At 46.1% G+C, this 21028-nt stretch overlaps 1 protein-coding gene across 2 annotated transcripts in view; it reads left to right on the forward strand.

The window, feature by feature from the left end:
* Positions 1–93: 93 nt before the first annotated feature.
* EARS2 (glutamyl-tRNA synthetase 2, mitochondrial) overlaps positions 94–21028 on the forward strand; it is a 40697-nt gene continuing 19762 nt past the window's right edge. Inside the window, exons 1-3 of one of the 2 annotated variants that reach the window (XM_089683227.1) lie at positions 94–257; positions 6431–6586; positions 8953–9142. In XM_089683227.1, coding sequence (XP_089539353.1) covers positions 152–257; positions 6431–6586; positions 8953–9142 — 452 coding nt within the window. In that variant the 5' untranslated portion in view covers positions 94–151. The remainder of the gene's footprint in view (positions 258–6430; positions 6587–8952; positions 9143–21028) is intronic. The other variant, XM_089683219.1, reaches the window with a different exon arrangement.

Raw genomic sequence — 21028 nt, forward strand, 5'->3', positions numbered from 1 at the left:
TGCTGTAGACCTACCATTGAACTCTATGGGGAGGCTTTGACAAAATGTCGACTACAATGAAGACACTTTATGTGGAGAAGTAAGAATTAGAAGTGACAGGCTGGGACTCAGGTGGTAGAGGGTCTTGTGACCGAAGACGTTGTGTGAGGAGATGAGACTTCTCCGGGTTGTGTGTTCGGCTCTGCCCCGGGGGGTCAGGAGGTGCTCAGGGGGGACACCCAGGGAAGTTCGGGTCCGCTTTGCTCCCAGCCCTACAGGTAATGGTAGAGGCCTAAAAAGGACCAGTCATATCTACCTGGACAGGACTGACCCAATGGGCTGCCGCCTCATCCCTTTATGCCCGGACACATATTAATGAGCCAGGTTGTGAGGCTGATTTAATGCAGATTAGGCACTGGGTGAGTTTAATTACCGCCTTAGTCAGCCTCAGCACCTGAGTCATTAACCCCTCGCCCTCCAGAGGATTCCCCCCCTTCCTGACCAGGCCATTTTTTGCATTACGGCGCTGCGTTACTTTAACTGACAATTGCGCGGTCATGCAAAGCGGCACCCAAATGAAATTTACGTCCTTTTTTTCCCACAAATTGAGCTTTCTTTCGGTGGTATTTGATCGCCTGTGCGTTTTTTATTTTTTGCGCTATAAAAAAAAGACTGAAAATTTTGAGAAAAAAACAATATTTTTGACTTTTTGCTATTAAACATGTCCAGTAAAAAAATTTTTAAACGTCAAATTTCATCATAAATTTAGGCCAAAATGTATTCTGCTCCATGTCTGCTAAATAAAATCCCAATACGTGTAAATTAATAGGTTTACATGAAAGTTATAGCGTTTGCAAATGGCGGTATAGATACTCGGATTTTATTTTTGCTAGTAATGGTTGCGATCAGCGACTTGTAGCGGGACTGCGGCGGGCATTCTGACACGGGGGGGGGGGGACTGACTTGGTGTCACCAATACAGTGATCAGTGCTAAAAAAAAAGCACTGACACTGTACTAATGGCACTGGGCAGGAAGGGGTTAACATGAGGGGCGATCAAAGGGTTAACTGTGTTGGGTGTGTTTTTCTGGGGGGCGGTATTAGTGTGCTTCACTGTAATCACATTGCTCTGGATGGCTGTGCCATCCAAAGCAGTGTGCCCAAGCTGACAGGGAGCAGAACTGTTAGTAAACAAAACAGTCCTCTCTGTTGGAGATCATCGGAAATCACCAGGCGCCGGCGAGTAATTACCGGGCGGGATCTGGTGATTGAGAGCCGCGAACATGAATGGAGGCAAGGGTAGGGCGTGTGTGCCCCCTACCCGGAAGTGCAAAACCACACACACACACACACATATATATATATCTATCCCCTACCTGGAAGTGCATAACCATATATATATATATGTGTGTGTGTGTGTATATATACCGTATTTTGCGCTCCATAAGACGCACCTGACCATAAGACGCACCTAGGTTTTAGAGGCAGAAAACAGGAAAAAAAAATTATGAACTAATGGACTGCAGACAGCACAGGGATGACCAGAGACTGCGGACAGCACAGGGATAACCAGAGACTGCGGACACAGTACAGGAGATGACTGCTGACCTTTGGGGAGGGGGGGGAGCGGGTACCTGAATTTGACAGGTACCCGCTCTTAGTTCTTTGATCTTACCTGTTCCTCGATCCAGCCGCGCGCTGTCTTCCCGGCTTCTGTAATGGCGCTCGGCATGACAGCCGGGTGCCCAGTGCGCATGAGCGAGAAGCACTTGCGCTTTGTGATTGGTCCGGCGGCTTATGGGATCTGTCATGTGTCCTATGTACCGCCTTACCATTCACTAAAAGCACCGCTTCTTGCGCATGCGCACTTGGCACCCGGCTGTCATGCCCAGCGCCCACACTACAGAAGCCGGGAAGACAGGAACAGGTAAGATCAAAGAACAAAGAAGTAAGAGCGGGTACCTGTCAAATTCAGGTACCCGCTCCCCACCTCCCCAAAGGTCAGCAGTCATCTCCATAAGGTCCCGCTGCAGAGCTGAGCGGCCGGCCCAGTATTCTGACACGGTGGCGGTGGAAATACCGGACCGGCCGCTCCATATTCGCTTCATAAGACGCACTGACATTTTCCCCCCTTTTTTTGGGAGGAAAAAAGTGCGTCTTATGGAGCGAAAAATACGGTATATATATATATATATATATATATATATATACAGTTGCAAGAAAAAGTATGTGAACCCCTTGGGATTACGTGGAGTTTTGCATGAATTGGGCATAAAATGTGCTCTGGACATCATCTAAGTCACAACAATAGAAGAACACAGTCTGCTGAACATAATACTACACAAACATTAGATGTTGCCATGGTTTAATTGCACATAACATGTAAACATTCACAGTGCAGGGAGGAAAAAGTATGTGAACCTTTGGACTTAATAACTGGTTGACCCTCCATTGTTTTGTTGAATTACTTGTATGCTTTGGGTCATTGTCCTGTTGCATCACCCATCCTCTGCGGAGCTTCAGTTGGCGGACAGATGGTCGTACGTTTTCCTGCAAAATGTCTTGATAAACTCTGGAATTCATTTTCCCATCAATGACAACAATCCATCCAGGCCCTGAGGCAGCAAAGCAGCCCCAAACCATGATGCTCCCACCGCCATGTTTTACAGTGGGGATGAGGTTTTGATGTTGGTGTGCTGTGCCTTTTTTTCTCCACACATAGTGTTGTGTGTTCTTCCCAAACAACTCAATCTTGGTTTCATCTGTCCACAGTATATTTTGCCAGTAGTGCTGTGGAACATCCAGGTGCTCTTTTGCAAACTTCAAACGTGCTGCAATCTTCTTTTTGGACAGCAATGGCTTCCTCCGTGGTGTCCTCCCATGTACTCCATTCTTGTTTAATGTTTTCCTTATTGTAGATGTGTCAACAAAGATGTTAGCATTTGCCAGAGATTTCTGTAGGTCTTTAGCTGACACTCTGGGATTCTTCTTTACCTCATGCAGCATTCTGCGCTGTGCTCTTGCAGTCATTTTTACAGGACGACCACGCCTAGGGAGAGTAGCAACAGTGCTAAACTTTCTCCATTTGTAGACAGTCTGTCTTACCGTGGACACATGAACATCAAGGCTTTTGGAGATACTTTTGTAACCCTTTCCAGCTTCATGCAAGTCAACAATTCTTGATCGTAGGTCTTCTGAGAGCTCTTTTCTGCGAGGCATGGTTCACATCAGACAGTGCTTCTTGAAACCAGTAAACCCAAAACAGGTGTGTGTTTTTTAAGGGCAGGACAGCTGTCAGCAACACATCCAATATCATCACACTGATTGGAGTCAAGGTTGGCTCACTCCTGGCTCCAATTAGCTCTGGGAGAAGTCATTAAGCTAGGGCCTCACATACTTTTTCCTCCCTGCACTGTGAATGTTTACATGTTATGTGCAATTAAACCATGGCAACATCTAATGTTTGTGTAGTATTATGTTCAGCAGACTGTGTTCTTCTATTGTTGTGACTTAGATGACGTTCAGAGCACATTTTATGCCCAATTCATGCAAAACTCCACGTAATCCCAAGGGGTTCACATACTTTTTCTTGCAACTGTATGTGTGTGTATGTATGTGTGTGTGTGTGTATATATATACACAGTATATAAGTGTGTGATTTTGTGCACCTGTGCCGCCCTGTTGCAGTATATCTGCTATAGGGCGGTCGGGAAGCAGTTAATATGTGTTCGGGTTTAAAGGGATGAGGTGGCAACCCTACTGACACATGGTCAGACCACTACTCTTGTGTTTGCATGGTGTGTTGCCATCCTGTCTGATTCTCATTGGAGAGCCGTGTCCAAAATGACTAATTCACAATCTATACTTTAAGGATAGCTGACCAAAAAAACTAAAGCTGAACTCCAGGCAAAAATAACAAGATAAAAATGAATGATCCAGTAAAAGATGAAATAAAGGCAGTTTTGCTTCAATAAGCACTTTTAATCCACAGATTTCCCCTGCAGTACTTTTTTCTGCCTTTAGATGTCCTCAGTCTGATGACCAGCATTTCCTCTGTGCCCAGGTTGTTGGGGACCCGCCCCCAGCCTGTGACTGGGCAGTGAATGGAAACGCAGTACAATGATGAGCTTGTCCATTTGTCACTCTGCTCTCTCCTCCTATCAGCATGCTTATGAACTGACTGGCTTCTTGTGCTGATACTTCCTCCCCCAATGTGAGCTCTGCTTTACAGGGACTGCAAGAGGCTGATATCAGGTCATAGAGAGATGCTGATAATAATGTGTTCATGATGACAGAGCTGCATTCATTTGTGTCTTTTAGATCTACATGGAGTTCAGCTTTACAGTGTTTGCAACCTCAAGCAATGACCTTCTCATATTTGATGTCTTTTGGTCAGTTAAATATATCGTTGGTACATGGTAAAAAGGGAACCTGTGCTATCAAAATAAATGGCACTATCCTATGTATTATCTAGTAAAAGGATACAGAGTTACCATGGTAACCCAATAGGGGCCACGGCAGTGTGAGGATTTTAACCACCTTCCGCCCGCCCTATAGTATAAAGACGAGCGCAAGGTGGTTCTCTCGTTCTGATAGGACATCATATGACGTCCTACCATTCTCACTGCGCATGCGCGGCTCATGGAGCACGCAGCGCGGTGATTGGCGGTGCGCTGTGTCCCTTGGACACAGTGGATCACGGAAAGAGCCGAAGATGTCGGCTCGGTCATGTGATCAGCTGTGTCCAATCACAGATGATCACATGTAAACACGGAAATGCCGGTTATCGGCATTTCTCTCCCCTCGAGCTGTCATGCTGACAGCTCGAGAGGAGAGGAGAGCCGGTAATCAGCGCGGAGGGGACATGTACACTGATCATCAGGGCACTGATGATCAGTGTGGCCCCAGAAGTGCCACCTGTCAGAGTCCATCAGTGCCTTATGCCAGTGCCACATATCAGTGCCCATCTGAGCTGCCTTTCAATGTCAACCATCAGTGCCAGTCAGTGCCACCTATCAGTGCTGCCAATCAGTGCCAGTCATTGTCGCCTATCAGTGCGCATCAGTGCCGCCTATCAATGCCAATCAGTGCCACCTATCAGTGCTGCCAGTCAGTGTTGCCTATCAGTGCGCATCAGTGCCGCCTAACAGTGTCAGTCAGTGCCGCCAGTCAGTGCTGCCTATCAGTGCCATATATCAATGTCATGCATCAGTGCTGCCTTTCAGTGCCCATCAGTGATGCCTGTCAATGCCCATCAGTGCAACCTACCAGTGCCTCCTCATCAGTGCCACCTATCAGTGTCCATCAGTGCCCATCACTGCAGCCTCATTAGCGCACATCAGTGAAGGAGAAAAATCACATATTTACAAAATTGTATAACACAAACTAAGAAAAAAAAGGGTTTTTTTTCAAAATTTTCAGTGGTTTTTGGTTTGTTTAAGAAAAAATAAAAATCCCAGAGGTGATTAAATACCACCAAAATAAAGCTTTATCTGTCTCAAAAAAATGATAAAAATGTCATATGGGTACAGTGTTGCATGACCGCGCAATTGCCATTCAAAGTGTGACAGCGCTGAAAGCTGGAAATTGGCCTGGGGGGGGGGGGGGGGTATAAGTGCCCTGTAGGCAAGTGGTTAATGTGTCAAAATATCAAACAAAATTAAGGAACACATCAATAAATGCACATCTTTTTTATTATTTCCATATTAAAAATCAGTATAAAATGTTTTGTCATCAATTGTAATTACAGCAACGAAGTGTACAAACAGACATGCATAGAACATATGGAGCGACGCGTTTCGCCCAAAACAGAGAGCTTCTTCAGGGTCCACTTGATTGTTCACATAAAATGACAGTGGAGCTAACAAATATTATATATTATGCACCAGCGGATAAAATGATGCATAAGAAAGGTTCTGCATCTCCGAAACAACTTAGAAAAGGTTAGCACTGTGGGGTAAAAGAAGGAAAAAAAAAACCCCACGTTCTGCAGTCCTGTCCCAGTGTGACAACGCTGTTTTCTCTAGACTGTATGGTTAGGAAGTGTTGTCACCGTGAGACAGGAAGTGCCACATTTGTACCATCCTTCCTTAGGCTGCAATGGGGTTGTACACCTTCTGCAGTTGCAGTGCTTTCCAGCTGTGGCAAAAATGATCTCCCCTGTCACATTCAAAAGGCAGTACCGCCACCAAACACGACACGTGCAAGCTCATGTTAATGCATTGCAATGGTGCAGTGGTGCAGAACTGACCAATTTAAAACAGGTGCTAAGGTGGCAACATATCACCTCCTCACCACATGTGCAGCTCCTCTGAAAAGTGGTCCACTGTGGATTGCTTTTTAGAGGGAAGCAAGCACTAATGTGAACCTAGTGTATGGTATTACCTGATTTAGTGCTGCCTATTGATATTTGTCATTTTGCAGTTGGTGTGTACTGTTCTTTCTCTTTGTAGGCTTTCTTCACCTGGGTGGGCTGCGCACCGCACTCTACAATTATATTTTTGCGAAGAAGCATGGAGGATCTTTCATTCTACGACTCGAAGACACAGACAGGAGCCGCCTGGTTCCCGGAGCAGCTGAAGGCATAGAAGACATGTTGGAGTGGGCAGGTATGTGTTTGCTGTTTGAGCTCATTGGGGTGGTACAGGAATAGTACACTCATCATCCACTTTATTAGGTACACCTTACTAGTGCCAAGAAAATCTCCCCCACACCAGTACACCACCAGCCTGAGCCGTTGATACAAGGCAGGGTGGATCCATGATTTTCATGTTGTTTACGCCGAATTCTGACCCTACCATCTGAATGTCGCAGCAACCAGTCTGCTCATTCTCCTCTGACCTCTGACATCAACAAGGCATTTTCATCCACACAACTGCCACTCACTGGATATTTTCTCTTTTTCGGACCACCCTTTGTAAACCCACATCTTCGTCCACACAACCGCTCACTGGATATTTTCTCTTTTTCGGACTACCCTCTGTAAACCCGCATCTTTGTCCACACAACTGCCGCTCACTGGATATTTTCTCTTTTTCGGACTACCCTCTGTAAACCCGCATCTTCATCCACACAACTGCCACTCACTTATATTTTCTCTTTTTCAGACCACCCTTTGTAAACCCGCATCTTCGTCCACACAACTGCCACTCACAGGATATTTTCTCTTTTTCGGACCACACTTTGTAAATCCGCATCTTTGTCCACACAACTGCCACTCACTGCATATTTTCTCTTTTTCGGACCACCCTCTGTAAACTCGCATCTTCGTCCACACAACTGCCGCTCACTGGATATTTGCTCTTTTTCGGACCACCCTCTGTAAACCCGCATCTTCATCCACACAACTGCCACTCACTTATATTTTCTCTTTTTCGGACCACCCTTTGTAAATCTGCATCTTTGTCCACACAACTGCCGCTCACTGGATATTTTTTCTTTTTCGGACCACCCTCTGCAAACCCGCATCTTCATCCACACAACTGCCACTTACTGGATATTTTCTCTTTTTCGGACCTCCCTCTGTAAACCCGCATCTTTGTCCACACAACTGCCGCTCACGTGATATTTTCTCTTTTTCGGACTACCCTCTGTAAACCCGTATCTTCATCCACATAACTGCCACTCACTTATATTTTCTCTTTTTTTGGACCACCCTCTGTAAACCCACATCTTCATCCACACAACTGCCACTCACTTATATTTTCTCTTTTTCGGACCACCCTTTGTAAATCCGCATCTTTGTCCACACAACTGCCACTCACTGCATATTTTCTCTTTTTCGGACCACCCTCTGTAAACTCGCATCTTCGTCCACACAACTGCCGCTCACTGGATATTTTCTCTTTTTCGGACCACCCTCTTTAAACCCGCATCTTCATCCACACAACTGCCACTCACTTATATTTTCTCTTTTTCGGACCACCCTTTGTAAACCCACATCTTCATCCACACAACTGCCACTCACTGGATATTTTCTCTTTTTCGGACCACCCTCTGTAAACCCGCATCTTCATCCACACAACTGCCACTCACTTATATTTTCTCTTTTTCGGACCACCCTTTGTAAATCCGCATCTTTGTCCACATAACTGCCGCTCACTGGATATTTTCTCTTTTTCGGACCACCCTCTGCAAACCCGCATCTTCATCCACACAACTGCCACTTACTGGATATTTTCTTTTTTTCGGACCATTCTCTGTAAATCCTAGAGATGGTTGTGCGTGAAACTCCCAGTAGATCAGCAGTTTTTGAAATACTCAGATCAGCCCATCTGGCACCAACAATCATGTCATGTTCAAAGACCCTTAAATCCCCTTTCTTCCCCATTCTGATGCTCGGTTTGAACTCCAACAAGTCGTCTTCACCACGTCTAGATGCCTAAATGCGTTGAGTTGCTGCCATGTCATTGGTCGATCAGCAGTTTGTGTTTCCAAGCAATTGAACAGGTGTAGTTAATAAAGTGGCCAGTGAGTGTATTTGCTTACACATCAGGCGGCTACTCTTGTCCAGGCATATATAATATAATCCAGGCATATACAATCTGCTACAAGGCCTATCATTTGGGAGTGTCTTGAACTCTACCAGGAAGAGCTTGAGTATGTCCAAAAACAGCAACATGGGATGAATCACTGTCCTGATTAATTCACGTGTGTGTGTAAATATGAGCTTATGTAGATGTTAAACTCTATAAAAAAAATATATATATATATATTTTTTTTTAAGCAAAGCAGGCAAGGATGGCCAGGAAAACACAAGCTTCAGTCTAAGGGCTCCACCTACTGGAGGAGGTGATCATGCAAAATATTCATAAGTAACATTTTATATCTACCTAAGAAAAAATTAATTTCTATTAACCCCTAACTGCAATAAATGAAGAGAAGAAATGCAAAGCCACTAAACATTGCCTGTAAAATACTGTATATATGACCATATATATTGTTTTTGTAATATTATTACTGCTTACTGTCTTAGGGATTCCACCACATGAGAGTCCAAGGAGAGGGGGAGCATTCGGCCCCTATGAACAGTCTAAGCGACTAAATCTGTACCATGAGGCTGTACACACTCTCTTGGAACGTGGGGCGGCATACCGCTGTTTCTGCACCTTACAGAGACTGGAACTACTGAAGAAAGAAGCTCTGAGAAACAAAGAGACTCCGCGGTATGACTGTACTTCCTTGGTTGCAGAGCTGTACAGTGAATGTATATACAGTGCATTCATAAAGTATTCAGACCCCCTTCACTTTTTTCAGTTTTTTTATGTTGCAGCCTGATACTACAGTTGTTTAAATTCTTTTTATTTTTTTGCTCATCAATCTACACTTAGTACCCCATAATGATGAAATGAAAACAGAATTTTATAAATGTCTGTGAATTTATTAAATAGGAAAAACTGAAATATCACATTGGCATAAGTATTCAGACCCTTGGCAACAACACTTGAAATTTAGATCAGGTGCCCCCCATTTCTCTTGATAGTTGCTGAGATGATTCTTGAATGGAGTCTACCTGTGGAAAATTAAATTGATTGGACATGATTTGGAAAGGCACACACCTCTATAAAAGGCCTCACAGCTGAGAATGCATACTGTCTCAGAGCAAAAGCTATGAGGTATAAAGAACTGTCTGCAGAGCTCAGAGACAGGATTATTGCAAGGCACTCGGGGGATCTGGGGAAGGCTACAAAACTTTCTGCTGCATTGAAGATTCCCAAGAATACAGTGGCCTTTATAATTCTCAAATGGAAGATGTTTGGAAGGACCAGGTCTCTTCAAAGAGGTGGTCGCCCAGCCAAACTGAGTATTTGGGGGAGAGAGATGACCAAGAACCCGATGGTCACTCTGACTGAGCTCCAGAGATCCTGATCCAAAGTTCCAGAAGGCCAACCATCACTGCAGCCCTCCACCAACCTGGGCTTTATGGCAGAGTGGCTTGATGGAATCCTCTCCTCAGTACAAAACACACAAAAGCTTGCTCGGCGTTTGCAAAAATGCACCTGATAGACTCTCAGACTGTGAGGAACAATATTCTCTGGTCTGATGAATCCAAGATTGAACTGTCTGGCCTCAATTTTAAACGTTATGTCTGGAGGAAACCACGCACCGCTTATCATTTAGCCAATACCATCTCATCAGTGAAGCATGGTGGTGGCAGCATCATGCTTTGGGGGTGTTTTTCAACAGCACAGACTGGGAGACTGGTCAGGGTTGAGGGAAAACTGAATGAAGCAAAGTACAGAGATATCCTCAACAAAAACTCGTTCCACAGTGCTCAGGACCTCAGACTGGGCCGAAGGTTCCTAAGCACACAGCCAAGACACTGGAGTGGCTTAGGGACAACTCTGTGAATGTCTTGGAGTAGCTCAGCCAGAGCCTTGACTTGAACCCTATTGAACATCTCTGGAGAGATCTGAAAATGGCTCTCCTCTGATGGCCTCCATCCAACCTGACCGAGCTTGAGAGGATTTGCAAAGAAAAATGGCAAAATCCCCCAATCCAGGTGTGCAAAGCTTGTCGCTTCATACCCAAAAAGACTTTTTAATAAATTCACAGACATTTCTAAAAATCTGTTTTCACTTTGTCATTATGGAGTACTGAGTGTATTTTAATGAGAAAAAAATGAATTTAAGCAACTGTCGAATCATGCTGTAACATAACAACATTGAAAAATTTGAAGAGGGTCTGAATACTTTATGCAAACAAAGGTGGTGGTGCTGCGCTAATCCTAAATATATTTAAAGGTGAAAAAAAGTGTATGGAAACTCAATCACGTGTGGGGATGGACAAAACATATATACAGGTAAAGAAGTGTGATCATACACGTGACCATAAATGCAATGCAATCATATACACAATGACATAAACCACAATGTGATAGATAATGAAGTGAGTGTATCAAAATGATCAGCAAATCTAAATGACATAATATTGGAAGTATAAAACCAATGACAAAAAAGGTGAACTGAAACAATGGTGCACAGTCCAGAGTAAAGAGAGAGAGAAAACAGGTGGTGCACACACCTAGTGCATTATCCAAGGTTTATTGTAGGAATGAAATAATAAAAACATACTCACAGACGAAGCATGTATCTAAAAAGCATAGAAAAATGACAATGACCACAACGACGAGCAAGGTGTTCTCACTGTCAGTGCGGTCAAATGGCTGACGCGTTTCAGGGACAAATCCCTTTCCTCTGAGCTGATGACCAACCTCTGATGCGGATGTATGATGTATGGAAAGAAAGAGCCTCGCTGTTGATGCCTCAGTCCAGAGTAAACTCAGTGTTCAATCCAAAAAGTAACTCTGTGTACATTAAATCGGTGACAGCTTCCGGTTATCACTTTAACACATAAATCCTCCACCGGCTAGCATGCACTCTCACCTCCACGCTGCGACCCCTGAGGGTCAACACACTTCAAAGTAGCGTTCAGTGGGGCGATCCTAGTCACATCTGTACCCTTGGCAACAATCCAGGAATGGTACCAATGGTGGTGGTATCCCCCTCCTAGCAGTGGTCAGCCACACAGCCTCTCAAACGATCCAACAAAAAGAAGTGGAAAAACCGGACTCCCATAGTGTAGTAAATTAGTAAAATTTATTAAGGCAACACAAGCCAAATGCCTACGTACAATAAAAAAGCAGGGCACAAGCATAAAATGAGCAAGAAAACACACAGGGTGTACTTGCATGGGTGTAGCAAGATGGCGGCTGCCATCCAAACTGGAAATGATGTCACCACGCCTCTGTCCTACACGTTACATCACAGGTCACGTGACTTCCTCAGTGCCCTTTACCTGTCCATCCCCGCATGTGATTGAGTTTCCATACACATTTTCACCTTTAGATATATTTAGGATTAGCGCAGCACCACCTTTGTTTGTTTACTTCACTATTTGGTATTATAGTTGGCTGCTAGCAGCCACTCCTGGTTACTGTGTTTTTTCCTTTGTTGTCATCAGTTGTATTGACAGCGCAGGAGGCTCTCTTTGTTTATTCTGAATGCACTGTAAATTTACAGTATATAGATATAAATTATATAGAATTTTATTTTATGGATTTAATATTTAAGCTTTAAAGTGGTATTATTCGCCAAAACCAAAAATTGATATATTTTAGCTTACCAATCCTTAGGTGCGATGGCTGCCTTAGATTTCTTTATTTAGGCTTTTTCCCTTTATTTTCACCTGGTGATCCAGCCAGCAGCACACTTCCTATGTTAAGTTGTGTTCACTCTGGGTGGAGAAGCAACAGAGGCACCTTTGGACAGCAGCATTGACAGCCTTTGGAGAGGTTATTGTTAGATGCATTAGCGGATTTAGATGGACTTGGCTAACAAATTAAAGCAATTACAGTAACAGTTTTTTTTCCTTTTCACATAAATAAAAGCTGACCATTGTAAGCACCCCTGTCAGTCTAATGCAGGTCATAGATGGGTCAAAAATCGGCCGTTACAAAAAAAACAAAACGTAAAATCGGTCGTTCGATCAGCCGACGTTACCACCAACGTTAAAAAAAATCAACCAATTTTCGTCCCATCTATAGCCGGCATTTAACCCCGTAATTACTTCTGTCCCTTGCAGAGACAGGGGAGCAATACATAAGAATAGGAAGAATAAAAGAAGACGGAGAATTCCAGTCCGCTATTATATTTTATATGAAAAAGTCTTGCGGTTGCAACAATGTATCCATTTCGGATACAGCTGTTTTTATTCGGATACAAATGGATACATTGTTGCAACCGCAAGACTTTTTCATATAAAATATAATAGCGAACTGGAATTCTTCTTTTTCTACTTCTTTTTCTTCTTCTTCTCCTTCTTTTTTTCTTCATTTTCTTCTTCTTTTTCCAGGTCACGGCTCATGCGCAGATTTTTTATCGGTAAAACGATCGGCCAATTTGCCCATCATTACCGGGAAAATGGGCTGCGAATTTTCCAACATGCCCAATAAAAAAAATGTGCAAAAATCCCGAAAAACGGCCGACCAATTAACTCACAAACGGTGCGAAAATCGGCCGATTTTTTTTTTTTTCCAGCTGAAAAACCAGCCGATTTTCGACCCGTCTATGGCCGGCATTAAATACTTTGTCTCAACACTCTAACTGCCAATTTGGTGGACAGCTTGGTGTGTTAAAGTGGTATTAAAGTCCTGCTGTAACAAACAGCGAGCAGGCCGGTTTTTATTGGAGAAGAGACATACAAAATCTCTTCTGCAATAAAATTGACCCTACCTGCCTACTCGCTATCGTCTCTGGCGCTGTAAACTGCACTTCAATGTACAGACCATCTGGTGAAAGTAAAAAAAAAAAAAGCCTAAAAAAGTTAACTCATGCAGCTACAACATTTAATAATTGATAAGCTGCAATATATTACATTTTTGGGTTTGGAGCATGTTTACATGTTGGCGCTGACTAAGTTGTCCCAGGGAATATCCGATTGCCTCTCGGGGGATCAGGAAGGAATTTTTTTCCCCTGCAGGAGCAACTTGGATCATGCTTTGCTGGGTTGCCTTCCTCTGGATCAACTGTGGGTGTAGGATTATAACTTTTTTTTTTAATGGTTGAACTAGATGGACTTTTGTCTTTCTTCAGCCAGACTAACTATGTAACTATGTGATACCATTGCAATAGTTACAATGGTGGCAGCAAAAGTATTAAAACTTCTGCAAGCAAAGAAGAATACCTATTGCTCTGCCAGAAATCTAGAATTCCTAACTTTCAGTTTGGGCTGACAACATGCTGCCTTTGCTGCAAATACATGCTGAGCTGGGTTAGCTCTGCCTTCTGGACAATAGAACTCCTCCCTTCACGTGCCCCTCTCTGTTCCACTTCACATGCATACATTGATTCTTACCCACCCAATCAGTACTTCTGCTTTGACTCCCAAGGACCTGCCCATAAACTGTTTGTAGGGAAAGAGCTCTTGAGAGATGTAGTCCTGGGGATGTGCCACACCAGTGAGGACTGAGCTTCTAGCAGCAGCTGCATGGTGGTCTAGTGCAGTGTTTCTCAACCTTTAAAATTATTGACAGTCTTGAGGCACCCCATTCTAAAATGGGGTGCCTCAAGACAGTCCATAATTTTAAAAGGGCACCCCATTCTAAATGTGAAAAGTTTTATATATAACGCAGCCACATCCATATATGTAGGACACCCAACATTAGAGGTGATTTATTCTTCCAAAGCAAATACACTTTTGCACACTGGTACTGACTAGTATTCCAGTGTTTCTCTTCTCCCTCAGTTTTTCTCCATCACTGAGCTAATGTGACCCTAGCACTGATGGAGAGGGGCAGGGGAGGGTCAAACTAGGATGCTGTGCAGGCAGCTGACATCCTCCTTATCAACTGATGATGTCATTGGTTGTCAGGACGCTGACAGCTAGAAGGTCGTAATGGTGAACAATGAAGACCTTTGGCTTTGTGTAACTAAAAGGCAGGCTTGTTCCACCGGCTGGCTTGTATACAAATTTTGGGCAATTTTTAGACATTTTGACAAGGCACCCCTGAAGAAACCTCAAGGCACCCTGGTTGGGAAAAGCTGGGCTAGTGATCTTGTCACGGAGTAATAAAACTGTTAAAAGAACAAGGTAAAAGAAAAAAAATTTTTTATTTATTTATTTATCGAGTTTATATAGCGCCAAAGGGTTTGCTCAGCGCTGTACAATAGAGGGGGGGACAATACATGAAACAGTACAGTAACAACAAACAGCACACAAGGGGTAAGAGGGCCCTACTCTTTCGAGCTTACAATCTAGGAGGGAGGGGGTAGTGGTACAGGAGGAAATGGCTGTGGGGGATGGAGTGGTAGGAGGAGGGAAGGGCAGCGGCTGTTAGGTGAGGGTGGGGTAGGCTTCCCTGAAGAGGTGGGTTTTCAGGGAGCGCCTGAAGGTGAGGAGGGAAGGTGACAGTCTGATGGATTGGGGTAGTGAGTTCCAGAGGATGGGGGAGGACCTGGAGAAGTCTTGCAGTCGTGCGTGGGAGGAGACCAGGGAGCAAGATAGAAGGAAGTCCTGTGAAGAGCGAAGGGTACGGGTAGGGTGGTACCTGGGAATCAGGTTGGTGAGGTAGTTAGGGGCAGTGTTGTGAATGGCCTTATAGGTCAGAGTGAGCAGTTTGAATTTAATGCGTTGGGCAATGGGGAGCCAGTGGAGGGAGAGGCAGAGGGGGGTGGAGCCAGTGGAGGGATAGGCAGAGGGGGGTGGAGCCAGTGGAGGGAGAGGCAGAGGGGGGTGGCAGAGGTGGAGCGGCTGGTGAGGTGGATGAGTCTGGCCGCTGAGTTCAGGATGGTCTGAAGCGGGGAGAGTTTGCACTGGGGTAGGCCGGTGAGGAGAGAGTTGCAGTAGTCAAGGCGTGAGATAATCAGGGAGTGTACGAGTAGTTTAGTGGTGTCTGGGGTAAGGAAGGAGCGTATCTTGGCGATGTTCCGGAGGTGGAGCCTGCATGTGTTTGTAAGTGATTTGACATGAGGTTGAAAGGAAAGGTTTGAGTCCAGAATGACGCCAAGGACCTTGGCTTGCTGGGCGGGATTGATGGTGGTGTTGTTGGTAGTGATGGAAAGGATGGGGGGGGGGCGCGGGAAGGGGGAAAGATGAGAAGCTTGGTTTTGGAGAGGTTGAGCTTGAGGAAATGGAGCGACATCCAGTTAGAGATGTCGTTTAGGAGGTGAGTGATGCGGGCGGAGAATGTGGGGGTGAGGTGAGGGGTGGATAGGTAGATTTGAGTATCATCAGCGTAGAGGTGGTAATTGAAGCCGTGGGAGTGTATGAGTTTGCCAAGGGAGGAGGTGTAGATGGAGAAGAGAAGGGGTCCAAGGACAGAGCCCTGGGGGACCCCAACAGAGAGGGGGAGGGAAGGGGAGGTGGCACCGTTGTAGGAAACGCTGAAGGAGCGTTGGGATAGATAGGACGAGAGCCAAGAGAGAGCGGTGTCTCTGATGCCAAGGGAGAGTAGTTTATTAAGGAGGAGGGGGTGGTCGACTGTGGGCCGCGGAGAGGTCTAGGAGAAGGAGGACAGAGTAGTCGCCTTTGGCTTTGGCGGTTAGTAGATCATTGGTGATTTTGAGGAGGGCAGTTTCGGTGGAGTGTAGGGGACGGAAGCCGGACTGTAGTGGGTCAAGGAGGTTGTTGTCAGTTAGGTGGGTGCTTAGGCGGTCGTAGACTAAGCGCTCCAGGAGTTTGGAAGTGAGTGGCAACAGGGAGATGGGTCTGAGGTTGTTGAGGTCAGTTGGGTCCAGGGAGGGCTTTTTGAGTATGGGGGTGATGTGCGCATGTTTTAGGGGGGAGGGGAAGACGCCAGTAGAGAGGGAGAGATTGAAGATGTGGGTAAGGGAGCGGATGAGGGAAGAGGGTGGTGACCGGAGGAGTTGAGAGGGGATAGGGTCCAGGGGGCAGGTAGTGAGGCAGGCTTCTGAGAAGACTCTGGTGACTTCCTCAGTGGTAGTAGGGCTGAAGGAGTGCAGTGATGGGGGGGTTACGGTAGGCAGGGCCTTGGGTGTGGTGGGGGGCAGTGCCGTTGCGAGGTCAGAGGAGGGGAGAGATGAGGGGGTGATGGAAGGGGGGAGGCTAGATGGGGAGGTAGATTGCAAGTTGACTATGTCCTTGCGGATTGCGTCAATCTTGTTGTGGAGATGAGTGGCAATCTCGTGGGCGGTAAGTGAGGTACTGAGTGGAGGAGGGGGGGGAGAGAGCAGGGAGTTGAAGGTGGAGAAGAGTCGGCGAGGGCAGGTGGAGAGGGTGTTGATCAAGTTAACGAAGTAGGCCTGCTTGGCGGCGTGGAGGGAGGAGGTGTAGGTGAGGAAGGCAGATTTGTAGAGGGAGAATGTATGAGGGGACCTGGTTTTGCGCCATAGTCTCTCCAGCGCACGACTGCGACGTTTGAGGCATTTAGTATGGTCGTTCTGCCATGGTTGGAATGGTCTGGGTTTGATGTTGCGTGTGGTTAGGGGTGCCAGCGAGTCTAGGGTAGCTGATAGTGAGTCGTTGTACGCGGTGGTGGCTAGGTCAGGACATGACAGTGGTTGGATGCTGTCGTGTAAGCGGTCGGCAGCCGAGTGGAGGGGGGCCGGGTGCAGGTTGCGGAGGTTGCGGCTGATGATGGTTTGGCGCACTGGGGGGGGGGAGTTAGGGGAAGGGGAGATGGAGAACGTGAGGAGGTGGTGGTCAGAGAGAGGGAAAGGGGTGTTAGTGAAGTGGTTAAGGGTACAGAGGTGGGAGAAGACGAGGTCCAGGGTGTTCCCATTGATGTGGGTGGAGGATTGAGTGTGTTGTGTGAGCGCGAAGGAGGAGGTTAGGTGGAGGAGTTGGGAGGTAGCTGGGGTGTTGTCGTTGATGGGGATGTTGAAGTCCCCGAGGATGATGGTCGGTAGCTCAGAGGAGAGGAAGAAGGGAAGCCAGGCGGCGAAGTCATCCAGGAAGCGGACTATGGATCCGGGGGGCCTGTACATCACTGCGATCCTTAGGGGGGTGGGTGAGAAGAGCCGGATGCAGTGAGCCTCGAAGGAGGAGAAGGTTAGGGAGGGGGGGTTAGGGAGGACCTGGAAGGTGCTCAGCGTTGATAGGAGCAGGCCGACACCACCACCTTTGTGACCGCTCAGTCTTGGTGAATGGGACCAGACGAGACCTCCATGGGAGAGTGCCGCAGGGGAGGTAGAGTCAGTGGCCTGTACCCAGGTTTCGGTGATGGCTAGGAGGTTGAGGGAGCGGGAGATAAAGAGGTCATGGATGGCAGTTAGTTTGTTGCAGACCGAACGGGCGTTCAGAAGTGCAACCGAGAGAGGGGGGATGGATGCGGGGAGGAGGTGCACAGGTATGAGGTTGGGGGGGTTGCGGCGGCTGGCGGGAGCAGGGGGGTCCCTGGAGGGGGGGTTCCTGGAGGGGGGGGTGAGGTGGTGAGGGGCCAGGGTTCGGGGAGATGTCCCCAGCGGATAGGAGAAGGGTGAGGAGGGTGGCATGGGAATGGGAGGTGCAGGAGCGTGTGGGTCTGGTAGTGGTGGCACGTGGGTCGACCGGGGAGTGGAGTACCAGGAGGAGGTGGTGAGTGCCATAGTGGGGAGAGGGCAGAAGTGAAGGGGCAATGTAGAGCTGTTTTGGGGGGGTGGGCGGGTAGAGGGAGGCGATTTTTGGGATGGAGGAGAGGAAAACGAGGAGGAGAAGTGCAGGTGGCATGCTGGGGTGAGTGCAGTGCTGTTCGGGTCAGGGGAGGTGAAGGGATACGGGTCAGGGCGAGGTGATGTGGAGAGTCTGTATCACCGTGGAAGAGTCCACTAGAGTCCTTCTGTAGGGGGAGAGTGGGAGTAAAGGGCAGCAGCTGGCTGGTTGCAATCTGTGGGTGTAGTATGCTGGCGTCCGAGGGGTCTTCAGTGGGTCCGGTGGATCGGCGAGTGGAGGGGTCGTAGGGTGCGATGCCTGGGGGTGTTGGTAGGCACGGCGTCTGGTGATGCTGGCGGCTCGGTGACTGGAGATTCGCTGGGTGGTCCGGGAGATTCGCTGGGCGACGTCTCGATTCGCTGGGTGGTCCGGGTGTTGGGTGTCCAGAGGTGGTAGCTGGGTGCCCGGTAGCTGGGTGCCCGGTAGCTGGGTGCTGGGTGTCCAGGGGTGGTAGCTGGGTGCTGGGTGTCCAGGGGTGGTAGCTGGGTGCCCGGTAGCTGGGTGCTCGGTAGCTGGGTGCTGGGTGTCCAGGGGTGGTAGCTGGGTGCCCGGTAGCTGGGTGCTCGGTAGCTGGGTGCTGGGTGTCCAGGGGTGGTAGCTGGGTGCCTGGTAGCTGGGTGCAGGGTGACCAAAATAATTCTGGGACATGTTCTAGTGGGGAGAGGAAGGTTTGGATGATGGTTGGACATACCACTTAGGGTGGCCATAGACCTCAGATGATGGACGTGCAGGTATGATCCCACTGTCATCGGAGGTCTTTTTCATATTGACACATGTACATTTTTTTCACTTGAGTGTGCATCTCTGTGCGTTGAAAGGAGAGAACAAGATACTCCTAATGCTGTTTATATCAGAAGAAACAATAGCTATAGGAAAGGGTTCATTGTCCCATAAACGTGAAGTTGTTGCCAAATTGACCAATAACAGCTCAACTGGGGAAAATGTCTTTATTGAAGACATGTGCTATATGAAGAACCAACTAATTGGATCTCCTGGTCCCTTAAAGGTTAGGTTCACCTTTTCAAAAATAGACTATGCAGTCAAAAAACACAGGAATAATAATAAAAAGTGTGCAGCTTTTAAAAACGTTGAATAATATAAATGCAATACCTGTAGGCCATTGGCACCCCCACAGAAGCCTGTCCAAAAACTCCCCAAGCTATCTGTACCCTGTCCTGTTGTTAGGACACTGTAGCAGTTTGATGCTTGCCCCCAGCATCAGCGGAGCTTCGCATGGGCATTGCACTTTCTCCCGTCACAGCAGTACTGAGCTTTTCATATGACAGAACTAGTGCTTGTTGGATGGCCCAGCACTGGCACATTGGGGCGGCAATTCAGTCCTTAGTAAGCTTCCACTGGAAACAACTCAGCATACCTTACACAGGGATACCTTGCTTTTGCCAGCAAACAGTAAAGTATTAGATATTGCAGGGGCTGGTTTTAAAGTGCATGAGCAAAGAACAGGTTTACCTGAATACAGTATAGGTCTACTGTACCCGCATACATCCCTAGCCATCAATGGCGTCTCTGTTTTCTGTAAACTACTTGACCCCCCGCTTCTTTCTCTTTTTCCTCATCTGGCACTTAAACTAAACCTGCATACAGCTAACAGTGTAGAACTTCTTGCTGTGATCAGTTCATCGGTCACCTGGTACTAGAATTGAGCATTTCTAAAAATTTGAAGTTAACATGAAGTAATTAGGTAACTCCGACAACGCGAGATGATCGTCGGTAATAATCAGTATGTTACTTTGAGCCATTGTGAGTTATATGTGAGCCAATGTGAGTTGTATGTGAGCCATTTTGAGTTATATGTGAGCCATTGTGAGTTATATGTGAACCATTGTGAGTTATATGTGAGCCATTTTGAGTTATATGTGAGCCATTGTGAGTTATATGTGAGATATTGTGAGTTATATGTGAACCATTGTGAGTTATATGTGAGCCATTGTGAGTTATATGTGAGATATTGTGAGTTATATGTGAGATATTGTGAGTTGTGTGTGAGCCATTGTGAGTTATATGTGAGCCATTGTGAGTTATATGTGAACCATTGTGAGTTATATGTGAGATATTGTGAGTTATATGTGAACCATTGTGAGTTATATGTGAGCCATTGTGAGTTATATGTGAGATATTGTGAGTTATATGTGAGATATTGTGAGTTGTGTGTGAGCCATTGTGAGTTATATGTGAGCCATTGTGAGTTATATGTGAGATATTGTGAGTTATATGTGAGATATTGTGAGTTATATGTGAGCCATTGTGAGTTATATGTGAGCCATTGTGAGTTATATGTGAGATATTGTGAGTTATATGTGAGATATTGTGAGTTATATGTGAGCCATTGTGAGTTATATGTGAGATATTGTGAGTTATATGTGAGCCATTGTGAGTTATATGTGAGCCATTGTGAGTTATATCTGATCCATTGTGGGTTATATCTGATCCATTGTGGGTTATATGTGAACCATTGTGAGTTATATGTGAGCCATTGTGAGTTATATGTGAGATATTGTGAGTTATATGTGAACCATTGTGAGTTATATGTGAGATATTGTGAGTTATATGTGAGATATTGTGAGTTATATGTGAGCCATTGTGAGTTATATGTGAGCCATTGTGAGTTATATGTGAGCCATTGTGAGTTATATGTGAGCCATTGTGAGTTATATGTGAGATATTGTGAGTTATATGTGAGCCATTGTGAGTTATATGTGAGTTATTGTGAGTTATATGTGAGCCATTGTGAGTTATATGTGAGCCATTGTGAGTTATATCTGATCCATTGTGGGTTATATCTGATCCATTGTGGGTTATATGTGAGCCATTGTGAGTTATATGTGAGCCATTTTGAGTTATATGTGAGATATTGTGAGTTATATGTGAGCCATTGTGAGTTA

The sequence above is a fragment of the Staurois parvus genome, unplaced genomic scaffold (assembly GCF_062004578.1).
Source record: "Staurois parvus isolate SC_StPar_1 unplaced genomic scaffold, SC_StPar_1.0 ptg000018l, whole genome shotgun sequence".
In the NCBI taxonomy this organism is placed as follows: Eukaryota; Metazoa; Chordata; class Amphibia; order Anura; family Ranidae; genus Staurois; species Staurois parvus.